This window comes from Schistocerca serialis, chromosome 2 (genome assembly GCF_023864345.2).
Source record: "Schistocerca serialis cubense isolate TAMUIC-IGC-003099 chromosome 2, iqSchSeri2.2, whole genome shotgun sequence".
Classification (NCBI taxonomy): domain Eukaryota; kingdom Metazoa; phylum Arthropoda; class Insecta; order Orthoptera; family Acrididae; genus Schistocerca; species Schistocerca serialis.
In genome coordinates this window covers 620,568,831-620,594,885 of record NC_064639.1, presented here as the reverse complement: position 1 = coordinate 620,594,885, position 26,055 = coordinate 620,568,831, and the positions used below count along the sequence as shown (strand labels likewise).

General features: G+C 43.8%; 1 protein-coding gene across 1 annotated transcript in view; it reads right to left on the bottom strand.

Moving 5' to 3' along the window:
* The window catches only part of LOC126456287 (uncharacterized), a 1,473,557-nt gene that overhangs the window by 832,244 nt on the left and 615,258 nt on the right, over positions 1-26,055 (bottom strand). Inside the window, exon 3 of the mRNA XM_050092039.1 lies at positions 15,951-15,977. Within this exon, the coding sequence (XP_049947996.1) occupies positions 15,951-15,977 (27 nt within the window). The remainder of the gene's footprint in view (positions 1-15,950; positions 15,978-26,055) is intronic.

The window sequence follows — 26,055 nt, the reverse complement described above, 5'->3', positions numbered from 1 at the left end:
GTAAATGAGAGTGTGTACGAGGGACATTCGTCAGATTTAAATGTTGCATGAAATAGCGTCTTAAGTAACCTGCAAGGGTTACACAAGCCTGTTGTGGCAAAATGATCCTAGAGAATTTACCCACTTTGCTGATGACTTAGGTCTAGGTGTGATTGCTATTGTAACAGAGCAGCCAGAAAGTCAGCTGGAGTAAAATCAGTATCTAAATAATATTCCCAGAATTATTGCCTTTTCGTTTTCGTTTATTAAACATTACTTTAATATTTGTACGCCTGAATGATGTAAATGCTTCTGCGTATAAGGATTGGTGCAGGCCAGTTTTGGCACGAGTATGGCCATGAGCGAGCATTCTGATTGGTAGCGAGTATGATCAGCCAATCAGAATTGAGACGGTTCCCGCTCGTTAACTGATAGTTATACTGGGAGTGAGGCTGAAAGAAGAGAAGTCACTTGCTAGCTTTGAATTCAGACGGTCATGTTACTAGTGCCAGTCAAAATAATGTGTAAAATGAAGAAATAATTGACTTCTGACGTCCAAATTGTGTGGCTGTAATAGCAGTTGCATTTACGGACAGTTTTGTGAAGTTTGGAAGTTATGTAATTGTTTTGTTGGAACGATATTCACATGTGAAAATTTGGCCTTCATAGTATCTGCGTGACATGTTTCAGTATTCAACCACTGAGCATTTTTAGAAATCCTCAAGAAGGGTGCTGTGCATGTGGAATGTGTGTATGAATAGTGAACTTGAAGAAAATAGCCAATAGTTTAAACGTGGACTGAACAGTACCATTTATTTGGCTATAAGGACAAAATAAACATTTTTGTGTGGTAATGTTGGACATTATTTTCCAGAAGCCAATTCATTTTCTTACTGCCGGATAAAATGGAATGACAGTTTTTCTACGGAACTTTCTTTCATAACTAAAGTTGCGTGGCTTCTGCACTTGTAGATATTAGGTGGTGTCTTTTATGAACGCTGCTTTTACATCATCTTGTAAGTACCTACATTGCCGAGTGAGGGGACAGCGAGCAGACACAGTTATGAGGTAGGTGGATTTTAATTTGCAGCCTGCGCGGACAGAAACAAACCCCGCCCGTTCCGTTCCGTATCCTCTCATCGGTCAACCGCTAAGAGTTTGTACACGGTGGAAAAAATCACTCTGCCTCAAGCGAAGGGGCTTGCTGCGAACGTGTAATTGTGGCTATAGGATAATTTTTCGGCCTGGCACCGATTTCCCACTGGAATTTTATTGCTGCGTTTGCAGATGATTTCACTACACAAGCGAGGTGTCATCTTGAGCGGAGGAATAGCTTTTCTCATTCCCCCTTTGTGAAGTTTCCTATTTCGTGTGTTACGTTAGAATGAATAAAATGGAATATCGTCATCTCAGCGATTTCTTTGGTTTACGCGCTTTCGTGCTTGCGAAAATTCCTCGAAAATTACTGAAGAATTGTCAGGAGTCTGCTTCTTAGTTTCCAAAAGCTACGAAATGGAAAGCTCAATTCAAACGTGCCGCTCTTCTCCTGGATGACCCATGTGAAGAAAATCGTGAAACTGAAACCACCGAGTGAAACATAGAGAATGTGCACAAAATGGCTTTGACGGGCTGGCCGGGGTGGCCGAGCGGTTCTAGGCGCTACAGTCTGGAACCGCGCGACCGCTACGGTCGCAGGTTCGAATCCTGCCTCGGGCATGAACGTGTGTGATGTCCTTAGGTTAGTTAGGTTTAAGTAGTTCTATGTTCTAGGGGACTAATGACCTTAGAAGTTAAGTCTCATAGTGCTCAGAGCCATTTGAACCATTTTTTTGGCTTTGACGATCGCAGATTAAACTATATGAAGCAGCTGATTCCGTAAATAAAATCAAGGTACACTTCACGTGGAAAATTAACTAGGTGTAATGCCTCAATGTACGTTAGCCATTGGCCTCACATCACGATACAAATTACAACCAGTGATTATGAGACGGTCGGGTCTGCACCAAAAATGGTTAAGCAAATTTGGTCTGCAAGTCAGGTTAAGACGATATTTTTTTGTGTAAGAGAAATATTTTGTTAGCATTACATTACAACGGCGAATAACACAATTCTGTAAATAATTCACACCGGTGTTCACCAAGGAAATGGACTCAACTGCCATTTACTTAAAATAATTCTGCAGAATATTATGAAGCAATGGAAAAAAATGGAGTCCAACTCGGAATGAAAAACGAGCAGGGAGTCAGCGTCAAGTTCTCGCTTTCGCAGACGACGCTTTTCTTTAAGTAGGGAAGAGCTAAACTTTCTCTGGGGGAGCAATACAAAATCTGACAGCAAACTGACCTTCAAATCTCGTACGAGAAAGCTCGGTATATGGAAAGGAAACCTGTATGATAGCCCGCTGAGGGAAAGTGACGCACTTAAAATACCTAGAAGAAATCATCCAACAATCGGGATTGAAAACAACAGTCAGTCAAGAAAGAATCTAAAAATTAAAAAATAAATCATACAAGCTCGCATGGAGTCACTACAACGACAAAAATATATATCTGACGATGTAATACTAGCGCACTGCAACACAGTAGTTCTATCGGAAACAAGCTACGCTGCACATTCATGGTCGAAAGAAATGTGGGAAATTGAAAAGCACGAAAGAGGAATTCTCAGAAATACATTTGGACTAGTTTTTCGTGAAGGAATTTGAATAAGGAAACTGTCGAGGGCGATCTACAGACAGAAACAACGACGGACATCCTTCGAAACACAAGTATGAAATTTCATGGACATATTCACGGGTTGATCAAGAACATGGTCACAAGACATATCTTCCAGATAGTAAAATAGCAAAAAGAAGGCAAAATTGATCTTCGAAACAGATGAAACTATTAAAGACAGGGGAGTCCCACAAGACAACGTAAGCAGTCGACAACAATTCAGAAACATCATAAAAATCACACAGTTAAAGGAAACCACACGGAAAGAGAAGAAGGAATAAATGCTTGGAAGAACGCAAGAGAAAAGACAGTGAGCGTTTGAAGAGGGGAAAGAACGAAAGGACAAGAAAAATCATGACTACACAATGTCAAAGGTTCTCTTAATAGGGAATATTTGAAAATGATATTCACTACCGGAAAAAAGTAATTCACCCTTTTATAGTTTCCAACTCACTCAAGGTTTGTTCTTGGAACAGTGCATTTGAAGTACATGAAAGGATTGCATTTACAAATCAGGAGCAAAGCTGTTCTAAGGTACCAGGTAAGCTGAAACATATTAGTACGTGGCCTCCATGGGCAGCAATGCAGGCGCAGACTCCGGCATCCAGTCGATCTTACAGATGGCTAACACTGTCCTGGGGAACGTTATGTCACGCCTGCTCGAACTGTTCACGTAGTTCTGCAAGAGGTGCTGGCTGACGAGTCGCAAGGGTCATTCTGGTCCCATTATATCCCACATCTGTTCGATTGGAGATAAGTCCGGAGATTGTGCTGGCCAGGGAAGTTGCTGCAAGCCTTTCAGAGAACGTTGGGTTCCAAAGCCAGTGTGTGGGCGGGAATTATTCTGTTGGAACAACAAATCAGCTTCCTGTTGCTAGAACGGCAAAAGAACGGGTCTAACAACATTCTGCACGTACCGAGCGCCGGTTAGCATCCCCTCCAGAAACACCCAAGCCAAACGTGAGTTGTAGCTTATCGTACCCCAGACCATACGGCTTGCTGTGGTGCCACTGTGTCTTGGACGAATTCACTCTACGACACAGTGTTCGCCAGGTCTACGTCCTACGCGCAGATTACCATCACCTGCGTGCAGGCAGAATCGCTTTCGTCCCTGAAGACGACGGAGCACTATTCCATCTTCCAATTGATCCTCTGACAGCATCATTCGAGCCGTGCACGTCGATGCTATGGCATGAGTGGAAGACGAGCTGTGCTGTACGTATCCGTAGTCCTACTGCTAATAACCGAGTGGCAACAGTTCGTGTTGACGCTTTTGGGCTCACAAGCCCTCTTAGCTGTGATATATTAGCTGTATTAGGTGTACGATCTGCCACCCCTGCCCTTACAGTCTGTACAAGAAAATTGAATCTTGCAACCAACAAAAGTAATAGGTCCTTGCAGTAGCTCCTGTTGACCAGTCTCATTTGGTGTAATTGAAAAGGTGTCCACTGTCTTGTAAATTGGAAGTCTGCTCCTCCTCATGTATCTTCTGCGTCGGTAGGGCATGGCTGTCTGCTCGCTGCGGCTGCCTCGAGTCGAATGAGCCTGCAGCTGCCTCAGTACCGGATGACGCCCCTGATAAGACGTCACTGCGCCAGTTATCAGCGCCGTTGCGCAACAGGGTGTGAATTTTCCAGCAATACGCTCCTAATAATACTAGGGAGCGTGTTGCCCAGCCCATTTGAATCGAGCGCCACAGCCTCGTTCTGCGGCTAAGTCCCTCTCAAGGTCACCCGCCTTACGCAGCGGCATACGGTACCACTGCCCCTGGCAGACGTTTGTGCTGCGTGGACGTCCAGAAACTCGTGTACGGGTGTGTCACTTTTCACGTGACCAATGACGCCAGCATCGTTGCAAAACCGACACAGCACGTCCAGGTTGGGTGGCAGTTCTCCGAAAGGTCCATCCCACCACTCGGAATATCACAATTTGACGCTTTTAAAACTCGACCAGTTGGCTTTTGGAAGCACGAGTGCGTCTCCGTGGCATGGTTGCCTGCTTGCTGCACACGTTTGCACTACTCTGAGCCTTCTAGCTGTGAGAATTCCCTATTAAACGGTAGACACAAATGGGCCTCTTGAAACTATGACACAAAGCTCTCTGTTGACAGACTACGTTAAAACCATTATCAACACGCCTACTACCAACCCTCCAAGTGGCATATGGTGTCATCAGATCAAAACTGAAGTCGTCTTCCAGGTGTACCATTTTTTTCCGTCAGTGTATATAGGCTACCTAGATTCGCACTCGCACTCGCACCCGCACCCACTGGAAAAATTTTCTACCGAATGTAGTCAACTAAAAGCGGATATACACTACCACCCATTGAAATTGTTACACCAAGAAGAAATGCAGATGATAAACGGGTATTCATTGGATAAATATATTATACTAGAATTGACACGACATTTTCACGAAATTTGGGTGCATAGATCCTGAGAAATCAGTACCCAGAACAACCACCTCTGGCCGTAATAACGGCCTTGATACGCCTGGGCATTGAGTCAAACAGAGCTTGGATGGTGTGTACATGTACAGCTGCCTATGCAGCTTCAACACGATACCACAATTCATCAAGAGTAGTGACTGGCGTAGTGTGACGAGTCACTTGCTCGGCCACCATTGACCAGACGTTTTAAATTGGTGAGAGATCTGGAGAATGTGCTGGCCAGGGCAGCAGTCGAACATTTTCTGTATCCAAAAAGGCCCGTACAGGACCTGCAACACGCGGTCCTGCATTATCCTGCTGAAATGTAGGGTTTCGCAGGGATCGAATAAAGGGTAGAGCCACGGGTCGTAACACATCTGAAATGTAACGTCCACTGTTGAAGGTGCCGTCAATGCGAACAAGAGGTGACCGAGACGTGTAACCAATGGCACCCCATACCATCAAGCTGTGTGATACGCCAGTATGGCGATGACGAATACACGCTTCCAATGTGCGTTCACCGCGATTTCGCCAAACACGGATGCGACCACCGTGATGCTGTAAACAGTACCTGGATTCATCCGAAAAAATGACGTTTTGCCATTCTTGCACCCAGGTTCGTCGTTGAGTAAACCATCGCAGGCGCTCCTGTCTGTAATGCAGCGCCAAGGGTAACCGCAACCATGGTCTCCGAGCTGATAGTCCATGCTGCTGCAAACGTCGTCGAACTGTTCGTGCAGATGATTGTTGTCTTGCAAACGTCCCCATCTGTTGACTCAGGGATCGAGACGTGGCTGCGCGATCCGTTACAGCCATGCGGGTAAGATACCTGTCATCTCGACTGCTAGTGATACGAGGCCGTTGGGATCCAGCACGGCGTTCCGTGTTACCCTCCTGAACCCACCGATTCCATATTCTGCTAACAGTCGTAGGATCTCGACAAACGCGAACAGCAATGTCGCGATACGATAAACCGCAATCGATATAGGCTACAATCCGACCTTTATCAAAGTCGGAATCGTGATGGTACGCATTTCTGCTCCTTACACGAGGCATCACAACAAGGTTTCAGCAGGCAATGCCGGTCAACTGCTGTTTGTGTATGAGAAATCGGTTGGAAACGTTCCTCATGTCAGCACTATGTAAGAGTCGCCACCGGCGCCAACCTTGTGTGAATGCTCTGAAAAGCTAATTATTTGCTTATCACAGTATCTTCTTCCTGTCGGTTAAAGTTCGCGTCTGTAGCACGTCATCTTCGTGGTGTAGCAATTTTATTGGCGAGTAGTGTATTTGCACATTTGACCTAATGCGCCATTCATTGGTAATGTGCGAATTCAAGGAAATATCTCTTTGACGTCATACCAGTCCTTTGCTGAAACGCAGTGGGACGCGGATGGGGGTTTTAGAGAGCGCCGGGGAAGGGCAAGGGCGTCGGTCCCCAGGGCACGACGCGTCAGCGCAGAGCAAGCGGCCACGCCCCTGTTTGGTGACGCCACGCGGGCAGCGGGCGCTCCACCGATATCACGTCGCTCTGTGGGTGAGGACCCGCATAGTCGCATCAACGACAGCACACGTGTTCGTCGACTCTGAAAAAGCTGCCAAGAGAAACTAACAACCCTACCAAATTGTTGCTTGAGATCCGATGTTTTTATCCACTGCAGGAGAAAGTTCTTCAAGTGTTAGCCTAATATAACAGAAACAGGCTATTTAAGCTACTGCCTGGGGACCCCACACCACAAACATTGAAAACAGAAAGAGTGTATTAGTTTTAATACAGCGACGCGAGACCCCGTAAAAGACATAGTTCATTCGGCTGAATTTTTTAGTGGACAGCTAATGTGATTAAAGTCAGAAATCAACTTTCTCAATGCCATGTTCCCTCTCAGGTAATTTCCAGTGGCGCCTGGTCAAATGCGCCGATTTCAGTCGCTGTCAGTCGAAAGGGTAGCTTCTTCCATTCCTTATTTCATCCAATCAAGCAACCATAAAATGTTTGACTTCCCACATCAGTTTATTATGTAAAAAATTGTATAGTAAAATTTCATACAGTTATATAATAAACCTTATCTAACTTCTTCCATACCTTATTTCATCCAAACAAGCAACCATAAAATATTTTACTTTCCACACCAATTTATTAAGTAAAAATTGTATAGTAAAATTTTATGCTGTTATATAATAAACCTTAAATGACGCGGCGCAGGTTGTTGCTATTACGGTGTTCAATCCGATGGCTGGTTTGATGCTGCTCTAAATTTCCGAATACCTATTGCAACCTACATCCTTATGAATCTATTTACTGTGTTCATCTCTTGGTCTCCACCTACCAGTTTTACCTCCTACACTTCCCTCCAATCCACTGGTGATCCCTTGCAAAATATGTCCTATCAACCGATCACTTCTTTTTGTCAAGTTGTGAAGCAAGTTTCTCTCGTCCCCAATTCTATGCAGTAACTCCTCATTACTTACGTGATTCACCTATCTAATCTTCAGCATTCTTCTGTATCACCACATTCAGAAGCCTCTATTCTCTTCTTGTCTAAAGTGTTTATCGTGCATGTTTTACTTCCATAGATGTGTATCCTCCATACAAATACCTTCAGAAAAGACTTCTGAACTCTTTAAATCTATGTTGGATGTTAACAAATTTCTCTTCTTCAGAAACGCTTTTCTTGTCATTTCCATCCTACATTTTATATCATCTCTACTTCGGCCATCATCAGTTATTTTGCTGCCCAGATAGCAAAACTCATCCAGTACTTTCAGGATCCCGATTTATAATGTAACTCTCTCTGCATCACCAGATTTAATGCTGTTACATTTCATTATCCTTGTTTTGCTTTTGTTCATCTTAATCTTATCAGGAAACTGTCCATTCAGTGTGTGCTATAGCCTATCACCTAAAAATTGCTCTAACGCTCCATTCTTTTTGGTTAGTTGCTGTAAAATTTCCACGAGTACTGCCAGCATCATAGGTTCAGCTTACAGAGCCCAAATACAGCCCAGAGTCCCACAATAACACCAAGGCAATAAGACTGCTCGCATTACTGAGCAACTATTTGCGACGCCATAGTATTAATGTTCAAATTTTACACTCTGAACTAGGTGCGTTTGCTCTGACAACTTTCATAAACTTGTCAACTCCGTGTCAGTGGCTCAACTATTTTCTATAGATCTGTTGTCGCTCTCCGCCTTATCGATATCGAACTCAAAGTAGATTCTGTTTGTGTGCACCCATGTCTGCCGTTCTTCCTTGCAGTACCTGAGACATTTTTTCGTTGTAGCTTTCCATGTGGCTACTCTGTAGGTCCGTCGTTTTTGTCTTGCAGTGGATCGCAGTAACGCGACTGCAGCAACCTGCTTGCCCGCTGCCACCTAGTTCACCGATTTTGATAAAACGCTTCGCGGTGCAAGGTCGCTGTACAGAGTGTAAAAGTACTGAGCACTAGCAATTCATGACGAACAGTGTATCACCGATGCTAAATAGTCTCGTCTCGTCTACTTTATTGGCGCTGTTGTCGCACATTATCTACAGAGACTACACGCCAAAGAGTGAGACTACCTCCGTCAGTACTAAATGTTTCGAGACTGGACAAATAAAAAATGGAGTAAACTTAGGATGATGGTTTTAATGCTTCAGACATTCTACATGGTCTTCTCCCACTCGAGTATAACACTCAAAACTTTCATACAATCATGTGAAACTGTCAGGAAAGTCTTTCTTTACGGTGTAGTTCGACTGGCGTGTCACATTTGCTTGAATATCGGTTATGTCGCCAAAACGTTGACCCTTCATGAGACGGAACTTATTGGACGGACGGTGTATTTTAACCTGGTTTCCTTACTCGAACGAAACAGAAATATCATTGCCGACTTGAAAAGATATCAAGTCTTTGCTAATGAAAATGTAAGTGGTGTTTCCAACAACATAAGAAGGCCTCCATAGTCCAAATTGGCTATTAACTGCAGGTTTTACAGAAAAATATGTTTTGACAGAGTGTAGCTGATTTTCTCCCATTATAGCGTTGGATAGTAGCAATGAAAGATGATAGTAGCAACAAATGACTAAGAAAATTCACAAACAGCAAGGCAAGAAATGATTTAGGAAGTTCATCACAGGATATGGATCCTGGATAAAACAGCTTGAAGGAGAGGAAAAATCCAGATTACGTGTAAGTTTTCGCGGAATAATAGTAAGGTTTTAACTACCACCTGCACAAATAAAGTTTCGTAATTAACTTTGCGTTTGTATGAAAGCACATATCTGCACTCCAGGGGCACAGTGGAATCGCAGCGTGACAGTACCGTATCTCACCGGAGGAGGATCCAAAACCTCCTTTGTCTTCAGGGTGGGCCTGATACATGTGTAACATTTTCGTTGCTGCCGAATACTGCGCTTTACTCCACTCTATCAGTTGGCTGCGGCCATACTGTTTTGGCCCCTCTAGTTGTGTGCGACGGTATTGCGACGCACCTATGTGTGCGACGGTATTGCGACGCACCTATGGAAAAAATACAAAACGTTTTATGTTTCAGGTGTTAGTTAAGCCTTTATGACAACCTTCCCTACTGACTTTTGTACTCACTTTTGTCTTGGTCCTATCATACGCAGAGCTAGAATTCTTGCCAAATTGTAACACAGGTATTTTGAGATCCTCCGTGGTTAGTACGAATATGACATACAGTCTAAGACAAAAAAAAAAAAAAAAAAATGCACCACGAAGGAATTATCCGAGTGGGACGGAAATCTGTGGATGTGATGTACATACAAACAAAGTGCAATTAAGAGAAAAAAAAATAAAATTGGTTGGATGATTTATTCAAAAGAAAGATTCACGAATTGAGAGAGTCAGTAACATGTTCTATATCTGACGCTTGTGTAAGCAGTTTTTCGGCTTGAATGAGATGTTCACTCTGCGGCGGAGTGTGCGCTGATATGAAACTTCCTGGCAGATAAAAATTGTGTGCCGGACCGAGACTCGAACTCGGGACCTTTGCCTTTCGCGGGCAAGGGCTCTATCATCTTTTCTTTTAATCTCATTTTCATCTATATTGTTCGTTGAATTTGTTCGGGGCGGACGTCCGATGACACTCGTTTAGGTTATACGTTGATCCATTCACTTTGTTACACAGGGTAGCTAACACTCTGACTGAACACGCTGAGCTACCGTGCCGGTTAAAGAATGGTTCAAATGGCTCTGAGCACTATGGGACTTAACATCTGAGGTCATAAGTCCCCTAGACATAGAACTACTTAAACCTAACTAGCCTAAGAACATCACACACATCCATGCCCGAGGCAGGATTCGAACCAGCGACCGTAGCAGCAGCGCGGTTCTGGACTGAAGCACCTAGAACCGCTCGGTCACGTCGGCTGGCGCCGTCTGAGATACACAAACACGACTCACGCCCCGTCCTCATCCTGGAAACATCCCCCAGGCTGTGGCTAAGCCACGTTTCCGCAATATCCTTTCTTCCAGGAGTGCTAGTTTTTCAAGGTTGGCTGGAGAGCTTCTGTGAAGTTTTGAAGGTAGGAGACCAGGTACTTGCAGAAGTAAAGCTTTGAGGACGGCCGTGAGTCGTGCTTGGGTAAATCAGATGGTAGAGCACTTGCCCGCGAAAGGCAAAGGTCCGAGTTCGAGTATCGGTCCAGCACACAGTTTTAATCTGCCAGGAAGTTGCAGTTGTTCAGCTTGGTACCGATTAATAGACTTATTGATTGTCCTCCCTAGGGATATCGTGCCAAATTCTGCCAATTCGTGCAGCTGATCGTGAAAATCCCGACATGGTCGGAGGTCTCTTCCCATAATGCTCCAAACGTTCTCGACTGGGGACAGATCTCGTGGTAAGCACGAAGGTAAGCAGTAGAAACTCTCAGCACTATCTTGCTGAAATGCAAGCCCAGGGTGGCTTGCGGTGAATGGTAACGAAAGGGGGCGTAGAATGTCGTCGACGTACCGCTGCGCTGTAAGAGTGCTGCGGATGACAGCGAATAGTGTCCTGCTATGAAGTGAAATGGCATCCCAGACCACGACTCCTGATCGTCGGGACGTATGGTGGTCGACAGTCAGGATGGTATCCCACCACTGTGAGCGGCGTCTCCAATCCCGTCTTCGGCCTGGACTCTTTTGAATGAAGTTGAGCAGAATTGTCTTCGTTGATGAGTCCCGCTTCGAACTGAGCCCTAATGACTAGCGAAGATGTGTCTAGAGATGCCTGATAACAAAGAGTGACGGTCCGGGTGCCATTTCATTTCACACCAGGACCCCTTCGGTTGTCATCCGCTGCTCCCTCACTGTACAGCGGTACGTCAACGATATTCTATGCTTTGTTTCATTGCCCTTCATGGCAAGCCACCCTGGGTTACATTACAGAAAGATAATGCCCACCTGTACGTGGTGAAAGCTTCCCTTACAACGCAGCGGTCCGTCGACTATGTTCTGCACCTCGTTTTGTTGCCCTTCGTTGCAAGCCATCCTGCGCTCACATTTCGGCAAGATAATGCCCGCCTGCCCACAGTGAAGGTTTCTACTGATTGTATTCGTGCTGACCACCCCCTACCTTGGCTAGCATGGTCGCCGGGCCTCTCAACAACTGAGAAATTTTGGAGCATTATGGGCCCACCGGTCATTCCGGAATTTTGATGATCTAACACTCCAGTTGGACAAAATGTGCCACTATATCCCACAGGAGAACATCCATGAAGTCATATGGATCGATACAAAGCACAATAACTGCTTTCATAAGGACCTCAGTTTGACCAACGCGTTATTGAGTTCCTCAAATTGTGAAGCCCTTTCTCTTCAATAAATCATTCAGTTTCTTGTGTGTATGTGTACATTACATCTACTGATTTCCCATACGGATAAATCCTTCGTAGTGGGTCGTTTTAAAGTGTAATTAGGAAACTATTTCTGCAAGACACGTCCTTAATTCACGTTATATCTTGAACGTCGTCGGAAACTACCTAGAAGAATAACAGTGAAAAGATCCCCTTGCCAGTTTTACAAACTTCCGACGTTCTACACAAAATGATATTGATCTGCAGTATGATTGACTATTCCGTGTCGGTGCGTGACCGTATAGTACGACTTTTGTTTACCTTTATCTGATGCTTTGAAGATTCTTGTTCGGGCATGAAATACCAAGTGTAACGAACTGTGGTCATATCTGTTACCTATTCGACGCACACTGCCACAGCTGTACTTATGAATACCAGGGTTCATCCTTATATCGTCCCAAAGTAATGGTTCGATCTCAGAGTTGTATAATCTGCACCAGACTATCTCGTTGCGTCAACGGAATGTCGCTATCTCATGCTGCAGTCGAGTAAATACCCTAACTCCAGGTATTTACCTCTCCATATACACCGTTGGCAATGTCGTATCATGTACCACGAATCATTAACTTATAAATAGCTCTGTCACAGCTCATCAGTTATTTACAACGCTCTGTGTATCTAACCGAAGAGTGCATTCAGTATTTTCTACAGCCAGAGAACTGTATGAACATGACATTTCAGTTCTATACAGGGGGATTCAGCTCCCCTATCACTGGGTTTTATGCGACTCACAGTACCTTCAAATACCACTTGCAGGATCTTCATATTCTCTCGCTCGCTACGTGCAAATTACACTACTGGCCATTAAAATTCTACACCACGAAGATGACGTCCTACAGACGCGAAATTTAACCGACAGGAAGAAGATGCTGTGATATGCAAACGATTAGCTTTTCAGAGCATTCACACTAGGTTGGCGCCGGTGGCGACACCTACAACGTGCCGACATGAGGAAAGTTTCCAACCGATTTCTCATACCCAAACCGCGGTTGACCGGCGTTGCCTGGTGAACTGTTGTTGTGATGCCTCGTGTAAGGAGCAGAAATGCGTACCATCACGTTTCCGACTTTGATAAAGATCGGATTGTAGCCTATCGCGATTACGGTTTATCGTATCACGACATTGCTGCTCGCGTTGGTCGAGATCCTACGACTGTTAGCAGAATATGGAATCGGTGGGTTCAGGAGGGTAATACGGAACGCCGTGCTGGATCCCATCGGCCTCGTATCACTAGCAGTCCAAATGACAGGCATCTTATCCGCATGGCTGTAACGGATCGCGCAGCCACGTCTAGATCCCTGAGTCAACAGATAGGGACGTTTGCAAGACAACAATCATCTGCACGAACAGTTCGACGACGTTTGCAGCAGCATGGACTATCAGCTCGGAGACCATGGCTGCGGTTACCCTTGACGCTGCATCACAGACAGGAGCGACAGCGATGGTTTACTCAACGAAGAACCTGGGTGTACGAAAGGCAAAACGTCATTTTTTCGGATGAATTCAGGTTCTGTTTACCGAATCATGATCGTCGCATCCGTGTTTGGCGACATCGCGGTGAATGCACATTGGAAGCGTGTATTCGTCATCGCCATACTGGCGTATCACCCGGCGTGATGGTATGGGGTGCCATTGGTTACACGCCTCGGTCACCTCTTGTTCGCATTGACGGCACTTTGAACAGTGGACGTTACATTTCAGATGTGTTACGACCCGTGGCTCTACCCTTCATTCGATCCCTGCCGAACCCTACATTTCAGCAGGATAATGCACGGCCGCATGTTGCAGGTCCTGTACGTGCCTTTCTGGATACAGAAAATGTTCGACTGCTGCCCTGGCCAGCACATTCTCCAGATCTTTTACCAATTGAAAACGTCTGGTCAATGTTGGCCGAGCAACTGGCTCGTTACAATACGCCAGTCTCTACTCTTGATGAACTGTGGTATAGTGTTGAAGCTGCATGGGCAGCTGTACCTGTACACGCCATCCAAGCTCTGTTTGACTCAAAGTCCAGGCGTATCAAGGCCGTTATTACGGCCAGAGGTAGTTGTTCTGGGTACTGATTTCTCAGGATCTGTGCATCCAAATTTTCGTGAAAATGTAATCACATGTCAGTTCTAGTATAATATATTTGTCCAGTGAATGCCAGTTTATCATCCGCATTTCTTCTTGATGTAACAATTGTAATGACTTGTAGTGTATTATTGCTACAGAAAAATGAACAGCACATTTTTGTAGGAAATTTAATGTACTTAAATTTTGTACCTGGATACGTTTCCGCTACAGACTGAGTTTTCTAAGTATTCAGGAGAAATTGACAAAAGCGACTTTCAAAGGCGGTTTTCTTGAATAACTCGAAAACCATGGGCTCCAGCGAAACATATCCCAGTACAAAGTTAAACTAAATTAAATTTCCTAGAAAAGGTCCAGCTCATTTTTTTCTGTAGGACTAACAGTTTGCACGTAGCAAGTGAGCGTTGCATTTGAAGACGTTGTGGGCTGCATAATATCCAGCGATAGAAGCAACTGAATCATCCTGTACGGCCCCTCACAGCTCTTTGTGTCAGCGAGATCAATACCTAAGTAGCAATGGAAATCACTTCTATTAGTAGTAATGCTTGTACGATGAATTGTTTCTAGTGTGTACCAAAGAGTTCAGCAGTCTCTTTCACTTGAAGTTTCTGAAGTACGATATCGACGATAGATTTCAGCGCTTGCCTGACGTTTTAAGTCTCCAACAACATCCCCTACAGCGATCTAGGCGTAATCTCGGATGTGGACGCTAACAATCACGCTCCATTGGATCTCACTCGTCTCTGTCTGTTAACGCACAGTGACAGGAAATACGTTTACGATCTCCAGCTGTTGTGTTCACAGAGACAAACACGTATGAATAGCCTGGTGCCACACAGACCTTGTTAACTGATGTGCGTTCAGGGCTGTGGTCATACTGCGAGTCACGCGTCGCGGATGAGTTGCGAAAGAGAAATGAGTAGCAATATGCAAAGTTAAATCGCATTCTGATTGACTATTGCGTTAATTTCTGTGAGACAGCTAACTGCGGATACCACCGCGAGCAACGTGTTCTCTGATGTATGGAATGCGAAATTGCTACCGATCAATCAATACGGCCGGAAATGCAGTACACGGCTCCGTGGGCTGTATCTCCTCCCGCCATCACGCAGAGCAGATTTTTGGTAGCATTATGTTTTCTAGCTTTAGGATTTAAAAACATTATATCCAGTTAACAACTATATAACAATTACAGTGCTGGGTACTTGATACAATGAGTTGCGTCTTTAGGTGTTGTGATACCAAATGGTGACCAATTCTGCAGGATAGCATTCAGTATGTCCCTCTATCTTGCTACATCAAAATTATGGCTGCTCTGGAAAACGAATAAATGAAACATTGATTAATGATACCGGTATTCAGGTTGTCGTAGCAGGAAAAAGTAATGTGTCATTTTCTTGGATAAATAAATCTATGAGAATAGCAACGACATTGTGAAAATAGTAGGCACTTGTCCGGCACATAAGTGCACAAATGCGTTTCTTGTACCTAAAGTGTCTCCCGAAGACGAAGCGCTGGCAACAAATACAGTTTTAGTCAATAGAAGGTCGTATGACTCTGTTGGTGAATCGAGCAGAATCGAACTTTTGATATTAAGGATGCCTCAGGAAACAATCTCTCGTAGTTTGGCTGTTATATTTTCATAGGCGCATTTCTTCGTCTTCACATTGATCTCTGTGCTGCACGGTATAGGAACTTGCGTCAAGCCGTAAGAAAGACGACATTCGATTACTTGTTTCGCGCTGTCGTGTTCGGTGCATGTCTGACAAAATTCAAACTGAAACTAGGGACGTAATGCGTAGCCATCGTTTTGCCTAAAAAATTGATATTTGTACGTAAATAACAAAACAAAAATTTTACAGATGATTTCGTAACTACTGTAATAATAGAAGAGACTGAAAACTTTCTTCCTTACCGTAATCTCCGGGTCAGGCACGGATATCTGCAACAGATAAAAAGTTATACTATTAGTCTCTGCAGAGTATAAAGTACAGTCTCATTTCTAAAAACAGCAAAGTATATTGTCACGCAGAAGAAGGTGTAATTGGATAAATGACGAACACTAACTTCACTTAACGAAGGTTTATTCAGCACTTGCACATACAAGAGCGCGGAGCGAATTGCCTCCGACCAGAACACGTACAGTATATATACAGCTACAGAACATTCTAGTACAATGATTCTTGAAATTTGTGGATACCTCTAGAATGTACTCGAAACGAATATAGAAGTTCAAGTTGTACAGTCAGGGGAGTATTGAACTCACGACCCTCCATACAACAGTTTAGTATCATAACCACTACACCACGGAGCTACTCAGCTTCTTCTGCGACAATATAGTCATCAGGCCAATGCAGTTACTTCTGATGAAATCAATATTCTCAGACCTTAGGTTCAATAATGAATCATGGACTGTTTTCAAATTAGCACTGCACATTTTTGCGATGTATGTAAGAGTGGTAGTTACTCGTCAACCATTTCTTATTAGTTATATTTCTCTTTAGTTATTAAGTCAGAGCTTCATACAGTTACCCATTGTATCCTCTAATTTTTATCGAGGGTAAGCACTCCCGTGTATTTCAAAACTTAGCTGTATATAGTGAGGACACCGTTTGCTTCCGAGAAACGGTACCTATAAATGTCTTTGATATACAGTTACAACAGGGAAAGGAAATTTGCTAATTTTCAAGCAGACGTGGTAGAAGAACTTTGCTTTCCATCTTATCAGTGGCAATGACGTTTTGCCAAATGAAAGTGGCTACAAAAATAAGTCTATGCCAACTCCGAGAGGAAAAAACGCTCGTCCCAAGTTGATCCTAGAAACTGGAATAACACCAAGAAAACGAAAGTGGTAGATTCAAAACTAAAAAAAAAATACTGATATTCAAATGTTAGTAGACGCAGATTGATAAATTATGAGTAGATTAATAATTAATTGTTTTCAAAAAGCTTGTTTTTAAGAGTGTAGTGTGCCAAAGGTTTGATAGCTTAAATTTTATTCATGTATGAGCTCCATCAGAAAAGGGAAACTATAGTCAGGTGATTGCTTCTGTGAAGAAGCCGATGCCCTTTGTGTGTTGGCTCCTTTAGCTATGGATAAAAACGCTGCTCTTTGTGCAAGTCGTGTAATCGCAGTACCTATAAACTAGTCTGGCGTGTGGTGATCTGCTGGGTTACCTAGTCACTGCTCAGAGCGAAGGCAATATTAACATTAGTGATCATATCGCAAACAAATTTACGTCGGAAACCTGACAAAATGACAACGATTTGGAGTAGCAAAACCTTTCAAAAATTAATAGTGCATATATTATATGTGGATAAACTGAGATGATACGACTAATCTCTTGCGCAGAGGGTTATGCTTTGGCAACTGAATAGTTTTCCATTTATTGATCTGATGGAATTAAATTTCCCCATTATATACAAAGCTTGGCTGCTATTCCAATACCGGAGAGCCTTGGCAATATTGACGATTTAAGAATAGCAAGTTAGTCTGAAGGCATGATATGAAGTTTGTGTTATGGAGGACATTGGACCAGAGTAATCCTTGCAGCTGTGTTACTTATACCCCTTCGGTGGTGTAAGGTTAGCACATCTCCAAGAAAGCAGGAGACTCAGCTTCAAGTCCCAGCCGAGGCACAAATTTCAGTTCATTTCTTCAGCTTCTATTGTTACTCAAGTTTTCCATTTATTTGTTCGGCCGTCTCTCGATAGTAGTTCTTTAAATAATAAGTAGTCTATTATTATATGCTGAAACACAATAAAATGCGGGTTAGCTGAGCGTCTAACACGCTTTTATTTGCATCATCAAAGAAGGTCAACAAGATACGCTCATCTTTAGTTTCGCAAATTTTTCTTTTCTAGATTACAAACACTTTTACAACTTTTGGTTTCGGCTATGCGCAAAGAAGTAAAGTATTTGCAACCTACAACCTGTTGAAGCATAGCCGTCTTGCACTAATGTTTGGTGATAATGTTTTCTTCAAATTTTATAATTCATGTGTTCGTAAAACACACACACATTTAGGGAAAACGCAGCCATGCTTTTAGCAGAAGAGCTTAGTTTCCTGTTGCCCTTTTCAAATATGATATATGGTTGTTGATGTTTTAGTAATTGTCCCTCCAGTGCATTGAAAATCTTGCTTGTATTGGTTTCAGTGAAAGGCTTCACATAACATAAACTAATAAGAATTGAATTTTGTAATTAGTACTACAACACCACATGTGTCTGCATTCGATTATAAAACAAATGGAAAGCGTCTATTTCAGTATTATTTCAGATGAAGAGCGATGCAACTTAATCACTGAATAATATTTAATGTCATTAATTAAGGATTCTGAACGAAAGCATGTAATTAAATGTAAGTCCTTATTTACTCCACTCAAAATACTTTGTTGCTTTGATAACCGGAATTGCGCATTGACAGATTCTTAATACATGTTTTCCTCTAAGTTGTTAGGCATTTTTCTAAACGAAGCTCTGTGTCAAGGTACGTAGGAATTCAATTTTTTGTAACATAATGACACATTACTTGGTGGAACAGCCACATCGGCAGACTGTTTAGCGCTGCGTTAAATCGAAAGAGATTTACTTTAACTGTTTTGCATAGCTTAAAACGTTCAGGATAGCTAGATTTGGTTACAGCCGTAATGGAGCAATTTTTTCGTGTTCAGCTTCAGTTAAGCTTTTGACTGTTTTACGGTTTGCATCATACTTACCGAAAGTACTGAAGACATCGAAGAACTTAATTCATTTACCATTTCGAATTTCATCTTAACAGAGTCGAGAAAGAACGTGCTTCATATTCATATGACGCAGATAGTACCAAGTGAGTAGTCGCTGTTTTATTAATTGGATACTTCATTACAAAAATGACAGTTCCTAACGGAAAAAAATGTAGTAACTGAAGTACAAATGTCGATATACTCCTGCACCTTTTTCCTTTAGACATCGACTGTTCCGGTCTGGTCAGTAACGTCCCGTTGACTGTATTGTATTATCCAACTAGAACTCAATAGAAAAATGTGTATCCATTTAAGGGGGGTATGACGTCAAACGGGACGACTTGGAGCAGGAGAGACACCACAGGACATTTTAATTTCCACTGTCCATACTTTTAAAAATAAATTCATAAAACTTTGTCAGAATGACCAGAAAGGATTCAGGATTTACACTTATAGTGGTGGAAGTTCAAAAATATAATATGTATAAAAAAATATAATATGTAAAAATATAATATGTATAAAATTTGAGATTTTTCTAAACATGAAGATTAAAATATAACAGCACATTCATTTTTTCATAAATTAAATAATTTCTAGAGTTTCATACACCTGTAAGTATGGTTTGTATGCTGTGCAAAATTCATCGAAGAATCTCTCTTACTTATGAAGAAACGTGTACCTATAGCAACAAACGGAAGTGAAAAAATGATAAACTTTCACATGTAAAAAAATTTATTTTGTTATGTTTTTAAACTTATACTGCTATGATTGTGAAACCTGAATCCTTTCGGGTCATGCTGACAAAGTTTTATGAATTTATTCGTAAAAGTATAGATAGTGGAAATTAAAATGTCCTGTGGTATCTCTCCTGCTCCAAGATGGCCCGTTCGACGTCCTACCGCCCTTAAGAACACTGTCGAATGAAATTAGCAGATGATGATCCTATTTCAGATGACATACAGTACTAATTTTGCAAACAGAAATTATTTGTAACTGTTTGAAAGAGCACGCCGGAATGGGATTCTAAGACAGGTTCCTATGTGTTGCATAGCAGTGCACTATCATTCGCGATATCCGTAACGCCTCAGTGACTAACTCAGACTTTCACCTTGTCACTTGTTTCCCTCAATATCTTCGGAGATGGAGCCTAGCAGACGAGCCTCCATGGTGACTGGTAAGCATGGACGTAACAAGTCGAAACTCTATATCGCCCTGTTAGGCGTACTTTGAGAGTGCAGTTATTAGAACACTAGCGCGAAAGGAAGATCTGTATTCCACTCGTAGCACGACACATAATACTACCGTATTACAAATGTTCATTGCAATGTATGTTACGATAAAAAATAGAAAACATGTAATATCAGAATTAATTTTTCTACAATGAAGCTTCAATTTTATTAATCATCGGTGTCATGGTTTTTTTATGCAATGTGTCTTACGGAGACAGAAAATTATGTGGAGGTGAGATATGCGCAATCGTGAAAAGGCCTTGCGTGTACCTGCCGAACTCATTCAGTTGGGACAGACACCTACTCCCTCTCTCTCTCTCCCTCTGTCTCCCTCACCCCCCCTCTCTCTCTCTGTCTCCCTCCCCCCTCTCTCTCTGTCTCCCTCCCCACTCTCTCTCTCTGTCTCCCTCCCCCCCCTCTCTCTCTCTCTCTCTCTCTCTCTCTCTCTGTCTCCCTCCCCCCCTCTCTCTCTGTCTCCCTCCCCCCCCTCTCTCTCTCTCTCTGTCTCCCTCCCTCCCCCCCTCTCTCTCTCTGTCTCCCTCCCCCCCCCTCTCTCTCTCTCTCTCTCTCTCTCTCTGTGACAAATCTAGTCTTTACTACGCTGACTGTTAGCTACACTGCTGACGTCAATGAATCTGATACGTAGCGAGTCACATCTCGTGGTCTTGAGAATTACTGTTAAGAGAATGACTGGTGACCATACAAATGTTAATATTTATGGGTGTCTGCATGATTTCACCAACTACGAAAGTTCCCAAAACTCTTATTTAAACTGCTATTAGTTATTTCATACGTACGAAGAGGGATTACTGAATGGAACGAAGGGAGAAATGAAAGGTAGAACTTTAGGGAGCCGGCCGCAGTGGCAGAGCAGTTCTAGGCGCTTTAGTCTGGTACCGCGCGACCGCTACGGTTGCAGGTTCGAATCCTGCCTCGGGCATGGAGATGTATGATGCCCTTAGGTTAGTTAGGTTTAAGTAGTCCTAAGTTCTAGGCGACTGATGACCTCAGCTGTTAAGTCCCATAGTGCTCAGAGCCATCTGAACCTTTTTAGAACTTTAGGGAAGGTCGATATCGAAAGTATAAGAGACCGAACTTTAGTTAATTTGTGACTCCTATGCAACTTGTAGATCTGGCACGGGGTACTCTTGTTTTGCGCGAGGAAACTATACGGATCGCTGTTACAAATGTGATACAGTATCTAGGAGGACGAAAAGCCATCGCTGAGCTACATATGTACACTCCTCAAGTCACTGAAGAGTGCATGGCTGAGGTTACTTCGCTAAAATATAACCGATTTTATGCTCTATTACATTATCGTATGGAGTGAGGAGAAAACGACTGAATATACACTGAAATTTTATAAATACCTCAACAGTCTCTGACTGTAAATATTTGTTTATTGAATAAACAGATATTTACGATCAAAGACTGTTGTGGTATTTACGGAATTTCATAAGAGTGGATCGCTGTTATCTTCATAGTTACTATGCCACCCCTTATGGACACGAACTGTCGGAACAGCGATCGGAAACGGTGCGGATGGACTGACCGATGTAATTGCTTCTGTACTCACATGGGATGTTGTAAATACCAGGAATATTGAGGCCGAGACCGTCCTTAACAGACCGTAGCAATTGCATTATCTTCTTAGGAGGTCGGATAACAGCTCTGCCACCTCATCTCTCCGTGACTCTTTCTATTTCGCTGGATGTAGAGCCTCGGAAGGGAGGGAACGCAACTGGTGGCTCATCACGTGGATGTTCAACATTTTCAAGTTTCCTTTTCTTGAAGAACTGTGATTTCATATTAGGTGACCCATAGCCGTTCTGTGTGTGTTCTCGTATGCTGTAGACATCGTGAACTGCCTATTCCAGAGTACATTCGCCCGCTACACACGGGTCCCATCTCGGGATTCATGTTGTGTGGGGCCATCAGGTACAACTCTCGGTCACAATTGAGCTCTCTGTAGATAAAGTAACCTGAGCCCACTACATTTAATAGGCTTCGACAGGAATGCGATGTGTTTTTTTCAGCAGGACAATTCACAACCACATGCTGCTGTTGCAACGCAACGTGGTGCACAACTACTGCCCTGGCCAGTGAGATCACCTGATCTCTCGCTAACGGAACACATACGATGAAGTGGGAATTTACTCGTTCTCCAGGGGCTGCAAGAATCATTGCAGAACAAAACGCGCAAGATATTCAGGCCCCTCTATCGTAGGATGCCATTCGGCACCTTTGTGGTCGTACACATGCCTGAGTTGCCACCAGAGGGCGGCGGACTGTGTAATCATGCAACTGTTTGGGCACCCTTTACTGCGACGTGTGCATCGTTTGGTCTAAATTTGTTATCACATTTTCCTACAGTGATGTACTATCTGTCACCTCACTTGTCAGTCAAATGACATTTCCTTTAGGGCGTTGAATCTTTTTTGTGTTCCGGCAGTGTATTTAACTTGCCTTAGAATCTGTGTTGCACTTCATATGGGTTGTGTTGACCTATTACGACCTCAGTCACGCGTCCCTCATTTCGTTAGTTGTTTGAGGAGGAGCCGTGGGACGACGCAACGACAGCTGCAGAACGGAATATCGGTTACTTTCTGTGGTGGACTGCATGTGGCAAGCCTTTAGAAATGGACTAATTTCACTGAGAATCGAAGTCAGTCCTACAAGTATTTACCGAGCGAGGTGGCGCAGTGGTTAGACACTGGACTCGCATTCGGGAGGACGACGGTTCAATCCCGCGTCCGGCCATCCTGATTTAGGTTTCCCGTGATTTCCCTAAATCGCTCCAGGCAAATGCCGGGATGGTTCCTTTCAAAGGGCACGGCCGACTTCCTTCCCCGTCCTTCCCTAATTCGATGAGACCGATGACCTCGCTGTCTGGTCTCCTTCCCCAAAAACAGCCAACCAACCAACCTACAAGTATTTAGCTATCAATCTGAATCCCTGGATAACGGAAGCACTCTGGACTGTTATACGCAGAGAAAAAGCAACTAACGCGATGAAGTGGGTACATATTAACGTACGAATTACCACAATTCTGTACTTATATCCCTAACACCCTGCGTATCATTTCAGTATGAATGGATCACCATTTAAAAATTCACCCATTACTAAAGATCAGGCAACGATTCAAGCGTAGAAAACAGTCTAATGCGTTAATTGTGATCTGAGATTATTCCTGCTATTATTGGTGTAGAGTAACGACTGAGAACGCAAGATAAGAGGAATTAGGACTCTTACGGAGGCATAAAATCAGTCGTTTGTCCCTCGTTCCATTTGCGAGAGGAACAAGAAAGAAAACGGCTAGATGTGGTGCGAGATATGCTCTAGTGCAACCTCAAGAGAGCATTAACCTAAATTACTCTAAGGAGTAAAAATAAGCAATTTCAGGACATAGTACTCTAAAAGCATCATTATCATCCAGGCTAGAAGCAACCTAGAGTAGACCTTAATCGCAACAAATGAAATTCAGAGGCGTGCTGCTAGATTTGTTGTCAGTAGGTCTGATCAGTGTTCAGGTGTTACGGAGACGCTTCATGAACTCAAATGCGAATCCCTGGAGGGAAGACGACGTCCTTTTCAAGAGGGATTATTGAGAAAGCCCAGAGAACCGGAATTTGAGGCTGACTGTAGAACGAGTCTATTGCCGCCAAAGTGCATTTAGCGTAACGACCACGAACTTAAGAGGAATTAGGCCTCATACGGGGGCATAAAGTCAGTCATCTCTCCCTCGCTCCGTTTGCGAGAGGAACAGGAAAGAAATTTACTAGTTGTGGTGTGTATGTAGATGTAGACATCAGATGCACCATCATAGACAGAGATTTATTAAGTTTCCACATGAAAAAAAGTTGATAATGGCCTGCTTGTAAATATGGACAGTGACAGGAAGCATAAACTTTCATCGGCAAGAAGATAAAATTACAAGCCTTACACAGGACTGCGGTGAAATAATGGTTTTCAAAAGATCATTAGGGACTAAGAGTTTCATACGAGTTGGACCATTTCGTGTTTTTGTTTTATAAAACAATATTTATCATGGTTTTAACTGCACATAATCTATCCTCTCACTTGAGAAAGTTTCTCGGACGGAAGTGACGTCTGCCCACAAATTAAGGTCTTTCCCCCCGCATAGGACAACACTAGCGTAATGGCTGAGTAAGCCGCATTAATTCTGGGGAGTAAATATACACATGCCGCGAGGCCATTAGGGGCACAAGTTTCTGCCCTCGCCGACTAGCTGCGGCGAGCCGCGACACCACAACTTGTTCTCCAGGGGGCGGCAAAGTGCGACGCAGAAAGTAAACGAGGAGATGAGCTGAGGAAGGAGGCTGGGCAGCCTGTCGCTGGAGTTCTTCCTCTTTGTTGTAGTGAACTATACGCAGTTTTGTGTTTAAAGCATAGTAAAACTTCAAGAATATCACGAATGCCTTGCAATTATTGCTCTGATATAGATTAACAACATTAACGAAGGACTATTCTCATAAAATGTCCTCCTGCTATACAGAAATTTTTAACACTATTTGTTCATGACATGTCACATAGGCTAATGCTGAAACTGCTGATGTATCAACCGAGATAACATAGGACACGCCACATGGTTTCATTATTTGCCTAGTATATTTAAACTTGTTGGAAATTGAGAGTTAATACCTAACTGATTTTACTGTTGCTAATATCTTCACTTGCTCTGCACAAATGAAAGTTCTCCCTCGTACTGTGATGTATGGAAAGCGATGAATATTGCTCTGGCCGAGCGGTTCTAGGCGCTACAGTCTGGAACCGCGCGACCGCTACGGTCGCATGTTCGAATCCTGCCTCGGGCATGGACGTGTGTGATGTCCTTAGGTTAGCTAGGTTTAAGTAGTTCTAAGTTCTAGGGGACTGATGACCACAGCAGTTAAGTCCCATAGTGCTCAGAGCCATTTGAACCAATATTGCTCTGATCGAACATTCGTATGTCTGGTGTACGTGTGTGTCTGCAGTTGCCAGTGTGACGAGTGCAATGTAGACTTACTCGCGATGTAACAGCTCCCAAGAGAATATAACATTCACCACTCATGGTCATTCAATTACTGTACAGATCGTTCACAAATTCCAATTAGAGACTTCTAGGATTTGTAAAACGAAGTAAGTACATAATACACTCCTGGAAATGGAAAAAAGAACACATTGACATCGGTGTGTCAGACCCACCATACTTGCTCCGGACACTGCGAGAGGGCTGTACAAGCAATGATCACACGCACGGCACAGCGGACACACCAGGAACCGCGGTGTTGGCCGTCGAATGGCGCTAGCTGCGCAGCATTTGTGCACCGCCGCCGTCAGTGTCAGCCAGTTTGCCGTGGCATAAGGAGCTCCACTGGTAGCATGCCGCGACAGCGTGGACGTGAACCGTATGTGCAGTTGACGGACTTTGAGCGAGGGCGTCTAGTGGGCATGCGGGAGGCCGAGTGGACGTACCGCCGAATTGCTCAACACGTGGGGCGTGAGGTCTCCACAGTACATCGATGTTGTCACCAGTGGTCGGCGGAAGGTGCACGTGCCCGTCGACCTGGGACCGGACCGCAGCGACGCACGGATGCACGCCAAGACCGTGGGATCCTACGCAGTGCCGTAGGGGACCGCACCGCCACTTCCCAGCAAATTAGGGACACTGTTGCTCCTGAGGTATCGGCGAGGACCATTCGCAACCGTCTCCATGAAGCTGGGCTACGGTCCCGCACACCGTTAGGCCGTCTTCCGCTCACGCCCCAACATCGTGCAGCCCGCCTCCAGTGGTGTCGCGACAAGCGTGAATGGAGGGACGAATGGAGACGTGTAGTCTTCAGCGATGAGAGTCGCTTCTGCCTTGGTGCCAATGATGGTCGTATGCGTGTTTGGTGCCGTGCAGGTGAGCGCCACAATCAGGACTGCATACGACCGAGGCACACAGGGCCAACACCCGGCATCATGGTGTGGGGAGCGATCTCCTACACTGGCCGTACACCACTGGTGATCGTCGAGGGGACACTGAATAGTGCACGGTACATCCAAACCGTCATCGAACCCATC